General features: G+C 38.6%; 1 protein-coding gene across 1 annotated transcript in view; it reads right to left on the minus strand.

The window, feature by feature from the left end:
* btbd11b (BTB (POZ) domain containing 11b) overlaps window positions 1–20,452 on the minus strand; it is a 133,642-nt gene continuing 113,190 nt past the window's right edge. Inside the window, exons 4-17 of the mRNA XM_066705402.1 lie at window positions 19,440–19,592; window positions 18,904–19,069; window positions 17,766–17,855; window positions 16,588–16,689; window positions 15,715–15,808; window positions 14,601–14,736; window positions 13,939–14,159; window positions 11,830–12,008; window positions 10,241–10,346; window positions 9,133–9,235; window positions 8,022–8,103; window positions 7,301–7,369; window positions 5,886–5,999; window positions 1–5,319 (exon numbers count right to left, since the gene is read on the minus strand). Of these exons, the coding sequence (XP_066561499.1) occupies window positions 5,110–5,319; window positions 5,886–5,999; window positions 7,301–7,369; window positions 8,022–8,103; window positions 9,133–9,235; window positions 10,241–10,346; window positions 11,830–12,008; window positions 13,939–14,159; window positions 14,601–14,736; window positions 15,715–15,808; window positions 16,588–16,689; window positions 17,766–17,855; window positions 18,904–19,069; window positions 19,440–19,592 (1,825 nt within the window). The 3' untranslated portion in view covers window positions 1–5,109. The remainder of the gene's footprint in view (window positions 5,320–5,885; window positions 6,000–7,300; window positions 7,370–8,021; window positions 8,104–9,132; window positions 9,236–10,240; window positions 10,347–11,829; window positions 12,009–13,938; window positions 14,160–14,600; window positions 14,737–15,714; window positions 15,809–16,587; window positions 16,690–17,765; window positions 17,856–18,903; window positions 19,070–19,439; window positions 19,593–20,452) is intronic.

The raw sequence follows: 20,452 nt of genomic DNA on the forward strand, positions 1-20,452 counted from the left end.
TTGAAATTGTAGCTATTTTTATTTGCTGTACACAAATGCATTTCATTGAACAATAGAACAGTAACATGTATAATGTTATTTGTTTCTGTTAGCCACAACCCTAATATTTACACAATACACTATTTTTGTATACAATGTATAATGCTTGAACTTCAGAACAATACAAAAATAAAATACACTTGGAGAAATTTAGACCCAGAGATTGATTAAAATCTCATGCAGTTCATCCAGTAGAAGTAGATGGTTGGTGCAATAGCAGAAATCTAAGCTATTATAGAGAATAGTCTAAGTAAAAATGTTTTGGAGTCTCTCTAACCTAAACCTGCTTGCAACACAGAAAAGTCAAAGTAAACGAGTAACACAAAGCAGGCAAGTGAGTTAATTTATTCAGGCTAAGCTGCCCTAATCATGCCAAATTAAATCTATTAAAATGTGAGCTTCATGCTAACAGTTCCATCACTTTATCTTTAGTTAACCCAGCTCCTGCAGCGTCCAGTGCTACAAAATGATACAAATCAAAAAGTGAAGGTTTAACAAAGCATAACCTTTATTTTGTCTTCAGGATAATATATCTTAAAACCTGTCTTTGGCCATTTATAAATGGCTAAAATCTTTGAACTGCCCACACCAGAATCATTTCTAATGTATGGTTTTGACCGGAACACAACATTTACGGTTTACTGTATATAATGTCTCTTGTGTTTTAAGAAAATAACATCCATTATATACAACTGTGAGTATTGAGATTCTGTCCTTTACATGAAACCAGTCTGACTTGCTAGTAGGACAAATGAGTAAATTGCAGCTCCAGAAAAAAACAAAAAAAAAACAAAACACTTAATGGATGTGTGTGAACTTGAAGCAAACACTTAAGAAACAAATAGGCCAGTAAAAGGTCTGTTACTTATACTTGTTGTCCTGTTGAAGTGAACATTTCAGTTTATTCTCTTGGTTTAATTGTGTAACAGGTAATTGAAAATTAAATGCAACAATTGAACAACAAACATGGTCACTTTCTGTCTTCAGCAAAACATTATTAATATTATGCTTAATCTTCTATTGGGGACTTATGTAAAACCTTACAGGTGAAAATGCAGATCAAAACCATCCAAAAACCATCCTGCTTTACACATAGGACAGCACTTATATTTTTACAGGCATATAATTAGTACAACCTCCAATATCCCATTCATAATGACTTAACGATGCTTTAGTAGGGAATGTTTGTCTATTAAGGACAGTTTTGAAATATCTGTTCTTATAATAGGGTAGCAATCCAGCTACAGCAACATAGCACTGCCTCTTATTACACCATAAAAGACGGATTACCAGTGAAAGTGATCGTAGAGAAAAATCCCAATCAGGCACGATTGTATCATATGCAGGTTTCCTGACACATAAAGGAATAAATATATTTAAAATATATCATGTTCATATTCATAAGTCTAGCTGCAAAGTGTGTTTTTTTTGTTTATTCCTGAAACAATACACCCCAGAGATGGAAATATATAGAATGCACTGTTGTTTATTTTATATATTTTCTCTCTGTGTTTTTTATAACCTAGAACCTGATCTCTGGGCACTGTCAATATTAAAGAAGATTGGTTTAATTATTGATCAACGAAGATGGGATTGACATTCATATTATTTTCTATTTTTATGGATTAGACTTTGATCTGCCAGTTTTTGCATAAAGTGGTTTGATATGATTTTTGCAGATAGGAAGCACTGTGGATGTTTTTAATATACATATATATATATATATATATATATATCTTCTTTGTTCCCTTTCAATGATCAAAGCACGGCATCACTCGCTTTTATTGCACTTATATTTGAAGGGGCTTTACATTCTAATACAACTCAGATTTAGGCAAACTACAGAGTTTTTTTGTTAGACATTAACATGCTCCTTATGGTTTAATATGTATCAGAAAACAAAAACAAACAAACAATAAACAAAAAAAGATTGTATTTTAATTCTGTAGGTGCAGTTTTGGATATTACATGTATAATTGGAAGGTAGTGACAATGGAAGGGTTCACAGTCAACAAGATTTTTTTTTTTTTTTAGTATTATTTTTTGATTTTGCTTTCCATTCACAAAACAAATACCATAAAACATTACTGGTGTTGTTCTTTGCTCTTAATAAGAATTTCAGCAATTAGGCCTAACATTTTCATCTCAGCCCTGCCAATATGTCATAAAACACACATCCTTTCCAAATAGAAAGTAATCTGAAACACCATTATAAACAAACTTAAAATGGTATATTATTCTTAAAAAAATAAAATTAAGCAGGATTGATTAACTATAAGGTACCATATTTGTTTACTTTGGTTAAATAGCCATAAAGGAGTCCATTTATGTGTAATAAGATTTATGGATACCTGAACTGTTTTTAAAAAATAAATTGGAGTAAATTGTTTTTCTTCCAGGGGACAATACACCATTCAGTCAATTGCACTGTTTGGTTAAGTTCTAAATACACCAGACATTGCCAGAACTGAACTAATCATAATCTGGTTCAGCCTAAAAGATCTGTTCTTAAATATTCAGGAATGGTGTGTAATTAGACCACCAATAAAGACTGTGCTGAATGGTTGGCATCTGCTCCAAGAAAAATGTATTGTTAATGACTGTATAAAGTGCCTTAAATCCAGTCTAAATCACTTGCGTGGTTCCATATGCAGTCTAGACACCTTTTCTTTAGGAACTGAAAGGACCTTTGTTATATACTGCTAGCAATATGTAGCACCGCCAGGCCCTATATTCTGCTAATACCTGTAATTCTCTCAAAATTAGACAACATTGTTTTAGTACCGGCAGTGTTACAGAATGAGAAGAAAACATACGTCCTGCTTTTTAGGAACTCGTATGGCTGCATAAGACATACACCTATGAAATAAAAAAAATCAGTCATACCTGTAACATGCAACTTGGTTTCAGAGCAATTAAACACTTAGAACAGTACAATTGTACAGTTATATCCAATGAAAGCAATACCACACAGAAGCAATAACATGTGTTGGTATATATATATACATTAGTTTACAGGAAGAGCATTAACCTTCAGTTTCTGATTTACATAAAATATTTACACTTTCATTTCCTTTAGACAGTGACAGATGCTTTAGGGGTGGGGGGTTTCTGGCAAGAATACTATCTACCAGCTATAGAAGGAAGCGAATATGTGATCAAACCAAAGAGTAAACTTACATATAAACAAAAGTTATATACGGAGCTTTTGGTGATCCATTTCTGTACTGCGACAACAATTATAGATGACCAAAATCATAATACAAAAAACAACGAAGCCTCCAAATACTTTGATACGAAAGTATATAACATGAGGTTACAAATAACAGGCCATCCACAGCGTGAGATATTTGCATAGGGGTGATACATTTCTGTGTTTGCCTAAGAAGCTCCAATAGTAACCAGCAGTTTGCAGTATATCCAGGCAAAAGCTGCAGCACAACCCTTCTTACAATCCGGCCATTTGTGCAGTAACAGTGTTGTGGCGCAACGCCTGAATGTACCATACTGACAAATACACTTTGTCATAGTCATAGTTAAAAGTCCTTTAGAGAAGGACAATCTTCTGCTTCATTAACGGGTAATACATCAGTGGGATCTAGTCTGATTAGCCTCAAGTTCTGTTAATACAAACTGGTTGGTTACAAAGGAATGCAAATCACGTCCTGTCCAATGGGGGTAAACTTTGATTCACCAAAACGGCAGTGAATATAGGATTCATCTAGTTAAAGTTCCCAATAACAAGGGTCTGGATCAGGTCAGATGTCAATGAAAAAAATAAAAAACAACACACAGAAAAGGATACAGTTTGTCAAGAAGATGCCTTGTCTAACAGTGTGTGTCTTATTCGTTTTACAAGATTATAAGCTACAAGATATGCATGGGGAAGATGGACTGCCCTCTACAGAGCCCAGTGGAACTGCCTGTGGTCTGTCAGCAACTCCAGCTTGCCATCAGTTTAAGTTTATATTACATTATGATTTGATGACGCTCCCAATAAACATCTTTTTGTGCAAACAGGACTTTGACCTGAAGACACTAGGGAAAATAGCAAAACGCACTGCCTACTTAAGGGTCTTGGCGGCTGAAAGAGGGGGTTTACTATTCTTTTTTCGTATATATACAGAACTAGACATAAAAACAATAATAAATAAACCAAATCAGACCATACTGCAATACAGATAAGCTGTTAAGACACTGTTCACATGTAACACACAGGTTGAAAACTAGTGCTACAATTGTATTCTTGTTCTTTTTTAAGCGACTTGCTACAGTGTGCTACTGACTGCTTGCTTTGCTTAGGTACAATGACATCATCAAGAGCTCTAATGTGACCCAAAATGCAGCAGCGTCCAGCATTGTTTTTAGTCTAAGTCAGTCATACGGGACAATATTTTGCCAGAGCAACGGTGGAAATCTCCATATGAATGACTGATCTGGCTGCAGCAGTGTATTTCACGGGGAACTGTCTCATGGAAGGCGCTGCCACCTTCTGTATTTGTTTTTTGCAGAACTACAGGTATTTGTATAAATGGCCCAACTATTTTAAGGCAGACATACACATACACAGACACACATACACACATATATATATATATATGTATATGTGTATATATATCCTATTAAGCCATTAAATGCTCCCTGCACAGTTAGACAAAGTATAAATACCATCTAGTCATGATTCATAGCTCTTCCTCAGGTTAGTAAAGTATGTACATTTATGCAATTGCTTTAAAATGTTAAGAATGGCTTTGATTAACGTCAATCAATACCAGTAATGCATATTATTTGGCTTTATCCAAAATTCTGTTCTGTAATCAAAAACTGTGGATGTAGAAAAAAAAAATTGAATCATGATGACACAGTTTTATAGTCTCCCAGTGGTGTTCATAATGTCTGCCCTGTTTCCTGGGAACCCAGAGCGCGAGAAGATCCTGGACAAGGAAGAAATGGAGATGAGAGGCTTTACACAACAACTGCAGGCTACAGGGATATCCAAGGCATTCCAAGCAAGCCAAGCAAGAACTGTGTGATGAACAAATTGCAGGTGCTCAGATAGGCTGGAGTGGTTCACACGATGGAGCCCTTGGATGAGGAGAGATGGATGGAGTGAATCCTGGTGCCCAGGGTCTTCTCCAGGTCATGCAGCACATCTGACCCCGGGTTTTCCGCAGGCTTGTCATATAACAGCTGCTTGAAGGCTTCATTCTCGATCAGGACCACCATGTTCTTCAGGAAGTAGCCCTCGATGTAGGCCGACAGCTCTGGGGCCCCGAGGAACTGCGAAGCACAGAGGGAAATGTCAGGCCTCGGTTTAGACACTATTGTAGAATATTTATCTCATGTGAGAGGGGATTAGTGTATAAGATAGTGTGTGCATCTGTCTGTGCGTATTTATGTGTGTGGGTGCAAGGCTGGGGGGGTGGGGGGAGTGAGGGGGGAATCATAAAGCCTTCAGTGTAATCTGCTGAAGATGAAAGAGTTGACTTTGTGCCATTCAGCTGGGGAAACTAATTATGCACACTATAAAACAGCCAATCTGATTGAGCGTAATTAGCCATTGCTTTATTGGCAGTCACAGTGGCCTTATAGATACAAAGCTATTCTGGGAAATCTGAGAGCTGAATTATTCCAGCCTATTTGCAACCCATAATGTTGAGCCGCGTTATCCTGCATTCTTTATGAGACAGGACCGCAGAGGCACTGCATGACTGTGGCGCTGAATGAAAGAAGTCAAAAAATGGCTTCCTCTCATTTGTAAATGTTGTTATGCTCTTATGATAACTTCTTTGTCATAAACATCTGCTTGTCTGTGTTCACTGGCTACATGCAGCCCCCCTTATTACCTTGGCGTGGTTGTAGATGTCAACGCAGGTGTCTGTATTGATGTTTTTCGAGCAGATAATCTCACAGTGACGCTGGAGGGCATCCAGTTGGAAGAATTTAGCAGCAGACAGAAGCTGTGGAAGAGACCAAATATGGTCTACAGCACTCAGACACTGTGGCTCACAGAAGCAACAGGTTATTTGCTAAATACGTTGTGACTAAGCTAATTCTCTGGGTACTAAAGTATCTTCATATTTTCATTCCACCTGAGCACATAAATTAACCAGTTACGTAGTCAACTAGTGAAAATTAAGATTAATCTCCCCCCAGTATCTTTAGCCTAAATATAACACTGTAGAACTGTGATTCTCCAGTTCAGAATTCACCATCACTGGGATAAATATGTATACTTTCAATTAAAAACAACTATTAAAATAGCATTGGATAGGAGTTATGTGAATTATTTAGTAAATGGATACTGTACGCCAGTAATTAATTTGGTTATATTCACTGATGAAATAAAACAAATTATTTTGCATGCATTGAGCTGTTGGTTACAGCAGAAAGGAAACTGTATAGTCATTGGGCAGTAAAGTTACATCTGACCATGCATTACATAGATCTCTTTGTGGATTCATAGGCTAATTGTAAAATGCAGTTTTAAAGAAGTTAAAATAATGAATGAATCTGAAGATCAGTCTGAGAATATAATGCACTGGTATATCCAAGTTGAGTTAATTTAATAAGACTACTGCTTGGTGGAATTGTAAGGGTGCTTTTTAAACACATTTTTGTAGGATAGTAGAATGATTCCTCCTGCCGTTTTACTTTTGGCAGGGACATTTTCAATCAAAGAAAACAATGCAGTTTTCACTTTTTTATTTTCTTTCTTTATTTCTTGGCAGGCTTACAGTTTGCAGAGTTAGAGCTAGGTCTCTCTGCTTGGCTTTTTCCATTGTCCCAAATAAACAACAACTCTCCTGGTACAATCTAGACAGAACTGTTTGCATCTGTGATTAATTCGTCTTGAAGTTCAGATCAAAAAGGAACATAAATGGAAGTTATTGTTGACATACTTAAGAAAGAATAATAAGAGAACTACCTTGAATAGCCTAAATGTGACTCTAGATTCTTTACTATTACAAATACCTGTCTTAAAGTGTGCCTTCATAAGGCATTTTATTGCAATAATTACTTTATTAATTGCAAGGAACAAGTGTTTTTTGTGAGCACTCTTTGGAGGTTTTTTTGTTTTGTTTGTTTTTGCAGGTCACAAATTCAGTTAACCAACACACTAATAACCGGCCAGATGGGATTATGGTCAAATACAAATAATAATAAAAAGTTGAATTGATTATTTTGTTCTTGTTGACTTATTGTGCAGTATGGTTAAAACTCGCCTCAACCATTAAAACGACAAAAAGCTGGGCTTCACCTCCATGATCTCAGTGTTCCTGATGTGAAGTGAATCCGTCCCTCCACAGTACAGATACTGCATCACCAGCTGCAACACAGACACACACCAATACACCGTCACCGCCACGACTCAAAGCTTGCGAAATGTAAGAGACGTTCGATATATAGGCCCCTCATTCCTACAGCTCTGTACTGTGCAAGACCACTTCAGACTGCTGCATACACAGTACACAACAATGCATTATTAAACAGCATTCCCATTAGTGCTCTGACATCGGAAGCACTTGATTCAGCACAATACTGCCGTGTAAGAGGTATGGGATGTATTATGTTTCACTGCACACTGTTCATTCTGGTAGGAGTTTCCCAAGCTTGTGCGATCCCAACTCATACAGCCTCTTCTCACGGCATAGTTAGCTTTAGATCCGCTGCTTTCAAGTATACTTTAAAGGCATTAAGTAATATAACCTGTCATTACTGGTGCCGTGAACATGCCCTTGGGATGAGTTAGAACAGGCTCCTCCACATTCGTAAGTGCTAATAGCTTCCAAAACCATACATTAGTCCCTGTAAACTACATGGGAAGAAATTACAGTTCCACTATCCAGGGAATGGCGTAGCATAATAATAAGTTAAAACGATACTTTGCAATCTATATGTTCTGCTCTGGAAATTTGAAGCTGGTGAGGAGTGGCAAATAATTATCATCATCATATATTTACATTTGTGATTTTTTTTACCTGAAATATATTGTACTTCACATGGCTAATTTCAATACAAGTGTTCTCTGTGGCAGGTCTGTTGGAAAGCAAAGATTTGAACCTGAAAAAATAAGAAGCAAAGACAAGAGTATTAAAGCAGGGCCGGCATAAATATAAGCTTCATGTTTTTTAACACTGAAGTTATCTTTGTTTTGCTGTTGTTGACATTGAACAAAAGATGATTCTTAATCAGTGTGGGAAGACTGAAACACAGTCCCTGTCATTATTCCCAGCCTAAATATAGTGCTCTCTCACTGCCATGGAAAAAAACCTAAATAGGCAGAAACAATTTACTTGACCTAACCAGCACTGAATAACTTCTGTTTTTTGCTTCAAGTACAAGCCTCTTCCAAGTCTGCAGTGTCTGAATTATACAGCAAACCAAATCAAAATGACCACTTCATCTAATGGCAAGATTAAGCCAAAATTTCCACCACCCCCACGTTCAGATAAACAAAGCATTAAAAAGAAGGGGGTATTTTTTCATGTTGTAGCCTCCTTGCTTAATATCAATGGAATCTCCATTTTGCAATTGCCAATATGTCAACATTTTGATTAAATTCGGGCCTTTGAGTGGATGAAGCCATAATTAAATTTGGTTTAAGAGCACTTTGTGATCTCAATACTTTATAGTGCGCTGGCCAGGAAAATGGTCAGTTATCAACCTTGAAACAGGCGAAGAACATAAAGAGGATCTTTGGAAGACATTTCGGAGGGCTGTTGTGAAGCTCTGTTGTTGACAGGATTAAAGCAAGTCATTTAATTTTAGAATTAAATTGAGGAGAGACACATTCACATCAAGTAAGAGGATGTTGTGCTTTAGGTAAGTAATTTCTATGCTGGTTTGCAAAAAGTACATTTACTTTTTATTCTAGAAAAGCAGTACCTGTCAGAACAGATACTTAAAAACTAAGATACAAACACATCTAGACATGGCTACATAAAACATGAGACTTTCAGTGGCACCAAAATGTCACAGAGGGTTACCATAGAAGGGGAGTATAAACAAAACTGCATCTGATGCAGGTTTGAATGGAAACGCATTTTGGTGCCTTTTATCATAACCCTGAGGAGATGCTGTGGCTCCTACCTTGCAGAGGCTGTGAACAGCAACACTTTGTGTGCATAGAATGGTTTCCCCTCGACCAGGAAGGTCACATCGGACATTTCTTTATTGTTCAAGAAATGAGGATCTGCACAGAAAAAGAGAAATATTACTGATTTACTGCATATTGCCAAGGGCACTGTCAAAGTATGCCCTGGATCCCCCTTTTGATAAATATCTAATCAGCTAAGTTACATTTATTTAAGGCTACCCCTTGTAAGTTGTTTATTTCCCCAAGGGATTCCACATACTGGCCAAGCTGAACCCCTGACCACACACTGCAGTAGACCTGCCCCATGCAGTGCAACCTGTGCCCCTCACCAAAGCCAGGAAAAGGCTATTACTTTGTAATTACTATTTTATTAACACAGGAAATTGAGTTGAATATTTATAGGGAAAATGCACCTTACACGTAAACATCTTCCCTCTAGCTTGACAAATCTGGCTTGACGGTTTAGCAGCAGGTTCCTGACCAAGGCAAAAGCACTGAACTCAGTTATTACCTTTTCAGCCCTGTGATGAGAAACTCTCACAATCAACAGAGAACAGACAGCTTAAAAAAAGTTTAAACTGGGTATTGTTCATCAGCAGGCATATACAAACCCGAGCTGAGATGAATCACAAATATATTTAATCAGTGCCACACTCCAGCAGGTTTCCCTAATCCTTATGATTTACCAAAAAGGTAGATCCACTGCGGTAGTGGCTGTTTGCTCAGACCCTATCTCTGTCAGACACTTGGAGTGATTGTTTCTGGTCATTCAAATGAGGGGCTTGAAACCCATGAATTTCAAATGTTTTACCTGTAACCAGTCATGGATAATGTTATTGTCAGGGGACACGTTCAACTACTTATAAATACAAATGTGATTGCAATTTCACAGTTTTGATTTAGTCTAGACCTAAGACCCATATCACTTTCCAACTCTTCAAACAATGTTATCACAAAGAAAGTTTTTTATTTTTTTGCTTTGTGCTGCTCCTGTGTACTTCCTTAGCAGCGTTGCTACATTTCAGAAACCTGCACACAGATCTCTAGAGAGACTCAGCTGAACAGCTTGTTCACTGAACCCTGTGACTGACAGGTACCTACCTAACCGTGATGTTTGCTTCTTTTTAATCTCTGTGAGCTTCGGGATGGGATATGGTCCATAGCACTGAGTGAAAATAACTGACAACTGCTGGCTTATCACTTCATTCTGCAAACAAACACATTGCATAAATGAATACATAAAATCTCAAACATAATGTCTCTCATATGCATATTTATCAAACATCCCTTATTGGATTGTCAATCTTATGTATTTTTTATATGCACTAGTAAATTAACATGGGGGGGGAGACATCTGCCAGCTAGTTCTGCAATGTGTCTTGAATGCCAGTGATGGGCACATAAACCCATAATGACTGCGCTGCATATATATATTTCAGTTTGTCTGCAGTGTACAGCCCTGCGTGTTCACTACATAAGGTGTCCTTTTAATTTTGTATTCTGCAGGGCCACTTCTGTACCCCTTCACAGAACATCTCAGGATTTCCAGCAGGGTTTAGCTGTTTTATGTCTCTGGCAACTCTTTCATAACACTAACGATTCCCTGAGGGGTTCTGCAACTAAGAAGTCATTTTCTGAGTAATGAAATTGCACTCTGTTTATTGATGTATTTCTTTTTCGGCAGGCTGAAAAATAATGAGACATTTTAAGTTGATTATATGCCCTGGGAGGCATTGTACAGTGTGTGTGTTAATCCTGGTTGCCCAGTCCAATCACAAGACAGGCTTGATAACCCTGATTGATTGTATTGATTTATCGTGGTTGAAATCCATGTTTAGCTTCCGATTGGGTGTAAGCATCCACAGGAGGCATAGCCATTAGCCATGGTCAGCCCTCGAAGCTAGGCCTGGAGAGTGGGCTACACAGTATCCTTGAGTATATTCCTAGTCAGGTCTTACACACATTCAGCTGTGTGTTCATGTTTCTCGCAAGTTCAGTTCAAGAGTTCTGCCAAATCTGCCAATTAGGGACCAAAAAAAATATAATAAATAAATAAAGAATAGATTAAACAGTGGGATAAGGGGATCCCCATTGAATGACATTCCTATAGAAGAACTGGACACTGTATTTTTGAAATGTTTTTCACCAGTTAGGGAGAAACAGATGAAGGTAAACAGTCAGCAGATGAAAAAGACAACAAAAATCATCCTGTCAATACACAATGTGTTAAATGTTTGTGTATCAAGTACACCTTAAATTGTGACAGGTTAAACAGGTTGTGTTGGGTTAATATTAATGTCTGAAAACAATGTTCTTAGCCTATTGACTCTAGGTGTATTCGCTACAGAGCCACAAGTTATCTGACATGAAAAAAGAGAAGAAGAATAAAGGTTAAGTGTAAGGAAGGAGCAGGGGCGGTTCTGAGGGGGCCAGTGCCCCCGTGACAGCAAGCTGCCCATCCCCCCTGTGGCCCCCCTAACTATCACTGTGGACAAACCACTGTCAGCATCCCCCCCCAGTACCACCATGGACAAAACACCGTCATTCCCCCCCCCCTGCTAGCATCATGGACAAAACAATTGATGGCCCCCCTAATATTACAACAGGCCACAGCCAGGCCCCCCCAGCTGAAATGGTCTAGAACCGCCACTGGGAAGGAGGGGATAATAAAAGAAAACCTGATGGTCTACCTTGCTTGCTCTTAAGATCTCGAACATTAGAGGCAGGCCGTGGGTAATGAGCTCCTCGGTGTACTCCTCCTCCTCAATGCAGCTGAACTCTTTTAGGAGGCCCTGGATGAGTGGCCGGCGGTGCTGGTGGAAGCAGGTGCGCAGAGACTCCAGCCAGGTGTGCAGAGTCCAGGGCACACCTGAACACACAGCGCACAGCAAGACAAGAGAAACTCAGCAACATTCCTAGAACCCGCTATAAAATGGTCCTAAAAACCTTTCCTCTGTGCTTCCATCCAGTCTTCAAGAGGCAAAGCTTCTTCTGGCTTTCACTTTACCCGAGTCCTCAGTTAATTGAACAAAGGATTAAATGTACTTAACGCAGAGGATTTATCCTTTGTCCAAAGTGTCATGATTTAAGGAGATCTGTAACTCCTGTTGGGTTTTGACTGTTAAAGGCTGGATTTGAAGAACAGGTTGTTAATTGCTAAATCTTGCTTGACGTATTTATTCGATTCAATGTGCCTTCGGTAAGATAATGGTATAAACTCAAAGCATACAGCAAATTATATTTTACTCTGCTTTATTATCTGGATTTTCCTATAGTAATCTCAATTCAAGCCAGCATGAATTAAACACAGTAATTAACTGAATTTAGTAATATGTTTGCCATGTTAATAATCAATTTTAGAACTTTAGATCTGAGGGTAAAATGAACAGTGAGTATTCCCTAATGTAAACTAGATTGAAACTACTCTTGAAAAATCTAAGGATAATATAAAGAATACAGAATTTCTATTAATATCTCTTTTTCTGGGTTGATGTACTTTTTTTAAAACTAGACATTTATTTAATTTTATCTCTTTAAGACTTGGAAAGTTTGCACTACGCAATGTAAAACAAAGCTTGTTTGAGTAACGTAGCCCAAACACTTAAAAATCCTTTAGCTTTTAAAATAAACACCACTTTAGATAAGGCATGTAAATGGCTCAATTACTGTTAATTACAGCTTTTAAAACTCATTGCTACAGAGGCAAAACAATAAAGTCTAAACAAACCACTGTGTTTACTTGATTAGATTTTGGTTTGCATCCATTATGTAAGTAAGCTAGGATCAGGTATTTTGAAAACAGGGTTAAAGATTTATAAAGTTTGCCTTTTATACATAGAGTTTAAATACCTACTTTAAACTGTCTGAGAATGAGACATCAAGTGGAGAGCGAAGTGGGGAAAAAGACTGAAGGTACTTACTGAGTTCCTATTAATCAACTTTACTTTGGAGAAAAGGTAGAGTATGTGCAATTTTAGATTCTATTAATCACAGCACCATTGAAGAAGAGACTTCCGCAGTGTAAGAGGTGTCCTCATTATGCAGACTGTAAATTGTGATTACCTTCACTGTGTAACATAGCGTGACGGAGTCCTATCGTAATATTGATTAATTATGATTGTCTTTCAGAGTCTGACTAGGACTAAAGAACAATTTGAGTCTGTGGTTAGCAGTAGTGTAAAATTAACATAATTAGTACTGAATTTATGAAGAAAAAAAGAATCAGCTGCACTAAAAGCCGACACATTGAGGGACCAAGGTCATCTATCTATCCATGTACAGTGGCTAAAGGAAGTATTCATCCCCCTTGGACTTTTGTTGATGCATTTTAATTGTATTTTTTGCCTTTGATTTACACAACCTATCCAACACTTTGAAGAGGCAAGATCTTTTTTTATTGTGAAACAATAGTTAATGAAAAATAAAAAAATCTGAAATGTCTTGGTTAGAGAAGTATTCACCCCCGAGTCAGTACTTGGTAGAACCACCTTTGGCAACAATTACAGCTGGGAGTTTTTGAGGCAAGTCTCTACCAGGTTTGCACATCTGGATTGTGCAATATTCTATAGATCTATCTACATGAACAGTGTTCAAGCACTGAATCCATGTTGCAGCTTACACATGGTGGGGACAATGGTGCAAAATGCAGCTCTGTTTTTCATTTTCCATTTGAATTCTCACTTGGCAGCGGTTAATGCGCAGTAGTTGGTTATACTACAGTTTCAATATAAGTTCATGCATTTTAATTGATTAACATTATAAATACTGAATTTGCTGTAGTCGTCCGCTGGCGTACTCACCCAGGCTGCGGATGTCAATGGTGACGTCAACATGGCCATGCTCAGCACTGTGGTACATGGCCTCTCTCAGAGCCTTAAGCTTGGCCTTGCTGTTGCGGCCGGCGTCTAAGTGGGCTGGATTCTTCTCGCCCAGCTCGGATCCTTCTGCCAAGATCTCCTCCAGAGACAGCACATCACTCTTGCCTTTCTCAGCCTGGGAGAGGAGCTTGCGAAACACATTCCTATGGGGATTTAACAGGGGAAGCTTTTAAGTCCTGGAGGTAATAGAGAAATTAGCTACTGAAAAGACTCAGCTGTGCATTTCAGTGAACTTCAGTGACAGACCTCTGAATGGTATTCGGATGCATTTGAAAGAGAGCCACACTTTATACCTCCTCCTGTGCAAACATACAATATGGTAATTTGCAGAAAATACTTATGAAGAGACTACGCAGACATTAGAAAGATGACGCATCTGAGCATAACGACACAAAAAGTTCCTTAGAAATAGAAGACTAATGTTTTGAATATCCTGTGTTTCTCAAAGGGTGAGCAAGTCTTTCTTGACAAATTAAATGCTTTTCAGTATAGAAAACATATGTAGTTTCTTGCTTTTAACATATTGCTTTCTCCCTGTACTGCAATTGAGGATAAACAAGACAGAAGATTAGGTTTGGGGTTACCTGTGGCCATGTGCAGCCGCCTGGCTATACGAGTTCATGTCGCCCTGTGGAGCTGAAGAAATTCCGTTCCGATACATCGTCCCAATCATGGGATCGGCCCCTCTCTCCAGCAGCAGACTGACAAGTTCAAAGTTTCCTGCAAAGAGCCGACACAACCGCAGGGCTGAGATCACAGCTCTACTCACTCCCTCTCTCCAGCAATCCCCTCACTGTGTTTTACTACACTGGACTACTGGTAAAGATGGGATTACCATCATACACCATGATAAATATATGTATGATAAATACTGCTAACATCAGATTTATCAAATTAAAATGATTATAAAAGAGATGATGTTAGCAGGTATTTTGATGGACTTGTGGCAAGATGATGTGTTTTAACTCTCATTAATGAGATTGCATAATTAGTGTTTTTAATCACCTGTGTGTATTTGACTAATTAAGTATTTAACCAGATGATTTGCAAATGTGTTTCATATCCCGATGAAGATCTCTGGTAGATTGAAACGTTGCTAAAAACCTGTGAAGCATGGGCTAAAATACTTTTTATTTTTTGGAGCTGTAGTAAGTGTGCAAGTATTTCTTTCTTTTTAATACTATGGTACTACCATAGTAAATTAGTGTCTAGTGCAACAATCCAATGATGGATAAAATGACCATGGGTAATCTTGCATCTGAGTTCAAGCTTCTCAGCTTCTATCTTTTCTCTTATACATATAGATGCTGTAGCTTGTGTGTAGGAAGATACTAGAAAATACTGCACCTCAAAAACAATGTGAGGTGTGCCAACAGACTCAACTACAAGGTTTTGTAGAAGATACTAAATCCTTGGGATCCTTCAGTAAGCTTGATCGTATTCTTTTCCTTGAAATAATGAATGGATTACGATGATTTCCTGATTAGTGTTTTAATCATGTTTCTAATATGGCATTTCCTGTTGCTTCTCAGTTCTCTCATTCAGGCCGGTTTTAACTTGTGTATATGTTATTAGGTCATGTAAAGGGCGTCTCTTATTATATAAGAGATGTCATCTCACGCAGTTTTGCCAAGAGGACTGCGAAGCTGCTCTGTGATTGGCTGGTTTCTCATCTGCGATTTATAATTCCCGACGTACCTGCAGCCGAGGCCAGCTGCAGCGGAGTTTCAGCGTAATTCTCGGCACCGTCCTGCAACGAACCTTCCACGTTTGCCCCCGCATCCAGCAGCAACTGGGAACAGACAAGGATCAACACTCCTTACTGCATACCTTCATTAGGGAAACAGAGTTGGAGGAAGTGCACTTGCATTTGTTTTCAAATAATCATGAATTATGTATATGGACTCGATAGACACACACTATTGGAAAAAATAACACAAAAAAAAAAAAACAACAACACTATTTAGTTACCTGGACTTTTCTATGAAACTCGGCAGATACAAAAAAAGTGTGTGTATGTGTGTGTGTGCGTGGTGGGGGTGAGGGGTTGGTAATTTGAGGGGTAGGGTGGGGAGGATTTAATCACATTTACCCCTATGGCAATGTTCTTCGACATGTGGACACCTCCACTTGTACTCAGAGACACTGAAACTGACAGTGGGCTTAAAGAATCTAGTCTTGAGTTCAATGCAAATTCCAGAGGTCACCGTGAGATGGTTTTAATTCAGGTACAGTATTCATTACAAGCCATGTAAAAGACCAAAACCAGCAGAAAATGTCAGGATGTGAAAAGAGCTGATGTCGGCCTACTGCTCAAGTTCCTGACATCACTGGGGCAACGGAGGAATAACAGCTCTGATAAAAACAAAGAATCCTCTGCTGCATTTATTTGTATTGGATTGAATTTACATTTTAAAAAGGTCAGGTAAAGTGTCATATATTAATACAGTGTTTAAAAATTAAGGACAAATTACTTAAAATTATCACTATCATTCATTTTTTACAATTATAATATGAAGAACAAACAACTAAGTATTAATCTTAAGAAAATACAGTGTAAAGCTTTGCTACCTGTACAACAGGGATGTGTCCATGTAACACAGCAAAAGTGAGAGGAGTCCCATGGCGAGTTTCAGGGTAAACTGAGGGGCACTTGTGCACTGTGTTTGGCACCTGAAAAGTCATAGGTAAGATTGAGGAGAAAAATGCAGCAATTAAATAGCTATCCTCTGCAAATATAGCGAAGGTGCAAGGAGGTGTGTCAAACCAGATGGTGCTTAAAGAGTTTAAGGGTAGATCCTTAAACTGATCTGCACAATTCCATTTGTCCTCAGCACATCAGCTTGTGTATCCGAACGGGTGCTACCTCTTGCAATAAGCTTCCGAAACCCTCACCGCACCGGCCTCCAGACAAAACAAACACAAAAGGAGATGGGACGGCACGAATGGAGGGTGGCTCAAGCTTTCATGCTTTGTTACAGATAAAGAAAAATAGCAACGTGTCCGCTGTGCCAGTCTTCTTCAAACTCAGAACAACACTCTGACCACAGAGTGGATATATCATGGAAGACCAAGTAAGGAAATATCTTTTTGACATGTTTGAGATACAAGCAAGTCTTAACAGCTTTAAGAAAGTACTTGTGTTATCAGCAACTGTGCAATATCATTGTATCAGGCATTACTGATTCAAAAAACAACAACAACATTTATTGCGAGAGATATCTTGCTCATATCCCGTTCATGGTTCACATTTCCAGATGTAGTGCAGTACCACACAGGACTGAATACTGCGTCATCTTAACCGAAATGATGATTTAGTCTTGGAGAATGCAATCCAGGCCTGAACTTCTTGACCTTTTGTGCTAGTCTACAATAAAACTGAAGAGAGCAGAACATGTGCACACCACACCTAACACTGTCAGCAAGACTGTAGTAACATCTTGACATTCATAATGCAATAGATTCAGCTGTTAGGGCATTATTTACAAAGTCTTTATCTGGGTGCTCCTGCTCATAAATCACCATTACTCTTCTGTCTGTCTAAGAGTGTACCTAGGAAACGGTGTATGGGCAAGACAGTCAAACAAAATCGTTACAAAGGCATAGGAGTTACTGCTGAATATGAGAGATGGGAGAGGTGAGAGAGACACAAAATCCAGGGTTAGATGATGGCAAAAGCTGCACTTGGTTCAACTCAGTTCATGCTCGAAACTTTTCTCACAGCGATGTGTTTTAATGGAAGCGCTGACCTCAGTGTTTATGTCGGCTCCGGCATCTAGCAGCATCTGCACCATAGCCTCGTCCCCCCGAACACAGGCGTACATGAGAGGGGTCATTCCCTGTGCACACAAAAGCAAACAATCAGAAGGGGTTGGGGTGGTGGGACAGAAATGACAGAAATACTGAGACTGAAGAACAGACAATGTTGTTATCTTTCATATCCACAGGCAATGAAAAAATATTTTTATAAAAAATAAAGAGAATATTCCGCAACTCACAACCAATGAATTTGCTTCATGATTGAGTTCCTTATACCATGAGCAAGCTCAGTACAATTTAGCCATTATGTTTAAGGAATATGGTAAGCTGTAAGTGGAGGAGGAGCAAGTTTCTGGCACTGATTTCTCCATGTCTGAAAGGATTGTGCATGGGATGATTCTTCAGTTATTTGTGTGGTGTCTTTTCTCTGAGATAGGGGTTAGAACAGCAGGAGGAGGGGATAAGAAATTGAAATGCAAGTTTCAGGAAAGGAAAGGAAGGAATTCTTCACAAAATCACATGATGAGATTTTATTATTTATTTTTTCTGGTCAAACTTGATTGGGATAATTGGATTCAAACTCAGAGATATCAAAGCAAAAACTCAACCTCAGTCGGTCATTTTGAGCTTCTATTAGTGTAGAAAACACAAATAACTAAATTATCAACAGTACTGAGTGAAGGGTCTGTATCTGTACATTTAATAAAACCCATATTTATAAAACATAAAAGATTATTAGCATATACTTAAAAGAAACATGAATAGCTATGGCCACTCTTAAAATATTTTCTTAACAATTATAAAATGCTGATTCTGAAATTCTTCCAGGCTTCTGTGAATATTTCCTAGACTACCTAGCAGAGATCCCTGGGGTCTCCTAATTCATATTTGAGGAATCACTGTTGTAGATGACAGCTACTGACTGTTCCTTGAAAAAGCAATAATTTGCATTTTACAGAAAAATCTGAGTAAGGAAGGAAGGAAATCTCAAAGGAATTATCATGTGAGAAACTGCATGTTTCAAAGGGAGTGATTTTTGTATGTATTTTTTAAGTTTCGAGAGCTGAGCTACACTGGGGTTTTCCACTGAAAGGCTGAAATGAACTGTTTCCGCTGTAGGCCTCTGACCTGCTCACTCATGCTGTTGATCCCATCGGGGCCCAGCAGAGACACGGCCTGTTTCACCAGATCTGTCCGGCCACAGTTCAGCATCCGGAAGCCCAGGTCCTGCAGGAACTTGGCTTCTGTGGAGGCAGCGTCCAGCTTCCGAGAGGCACAAAAACAGTCGTCTGTCCTGGAAGTGGTGTTTAAATTACAATTACAAATTTGCATATTGATCAGAAAACTGTAATAATGTTTGAGGTTTTGACGAACAATGATCAATCTCTTATCCAAAACTGGACTTAGGTTTAAATCATTATTGGGTGGGGGGGGGGGGGCTGATAGATTTTTTGCTGTCGTTATTGCATATGGCTGTGATAAAGATTTTAAATGAAAACTCTACAGTCTGATTAGATCATCCTTTGGTCTTTGCCTTTTCGGAAAATACGCACTTGGCTTAGAAAAGGGCCTGCTGTCTTTGCATGCATCAAGTTCTGTACTCTCAATGCTGCTTATACAGTGACAAAAGCCCCCTGCTGTCCACATGGCTCTGTGTCATTTACTTGAGCTGCCGAGGTTCGCAGTCAACCCCAGGGAGCAGGAGGCGCGCGGCCTGACGCACATCATCGCTGTCCACCGAGAAACTGCGCCGGTGCTCTGCATGGCCCACCGCCACTCGGATCCACTCCATCAGGGGTGGCAGTACCAGGAATGGCCTGCAGGGGGAGAGCTTACCATTACTATCACATTTATTTTGCATTTATGTATGTATGTACATATACAGTATATGATTTATTTTTTTAGCTATATATATGTATATAGATATGTCTATACTTCTTGTTGTTTGCATACATGTGTTTACAGTGCTTACATCTGATGAAATCCAATAAAATCTACTGAAGGTTATTGCATAATAACTCAAGTATTTTAAAGACTATTCTGGAGTTTCTTAAACATTATTGAAACAACACCAACATATGCTGCTCTGGGGTCAGGAACAACAGCATCTCTGCATATGCACAAGAAGGTCGAGTTGAGAACTGGATATTAAAAAAAACTAACTAAACTACCTAAAACTAAATCACAACAATGTATCTCATTATGCAAACAAATGCTCTGGCTCTAATTCAATCTTGGGGGTGGAAAATGCAGCCAAGGAGAATTAAAAAACTGTGCCCTGGGAAAACTAGGGGAACACACACCTTGGATAGTTCTGACGGGAATTGGTTTTCTGATGACTCTCCAGATCAAACCCAACCAAGGTTACGATTAAACAACTCCACATCTATTCTTACTCAGCTGCTGCTAGGCAGACAGAGCAAATAACATCTGATATTGATTGAAACAAACCGGACTGTATGTACGCCTCATTATGTAAGCAGATGCTGAAGTGAGTGGTCAATCATTTCTCATATTAAAAGGAAAGAAATGCCCAAAATATGTGTTTCTTTTTTAAATTTCAACTGGTGTCTCAGTCAACGAAGCAGGGAATCATCATTTGAAATAAGTCACCCAAGTACCAAGGATAGGTATCTTATCTTTTAAAACACGCCTACACTATCATGTATTAGGTCAT

This window comes from Amia ocellicauda, chromosome 5 (genome assembly GCF_036373705.1).
Source record: "Amia ocellicauda isolate fAmiCal2 chromosome 5, fAmiCal2.hap1, whole genome shotgun sequence".
Taxonomy (NCBI): Eukaryota; Metazoa; Chordata; class Actinopteri; order Amiiformes; family Amiidae; genus Amia; species Amia ocellicauda.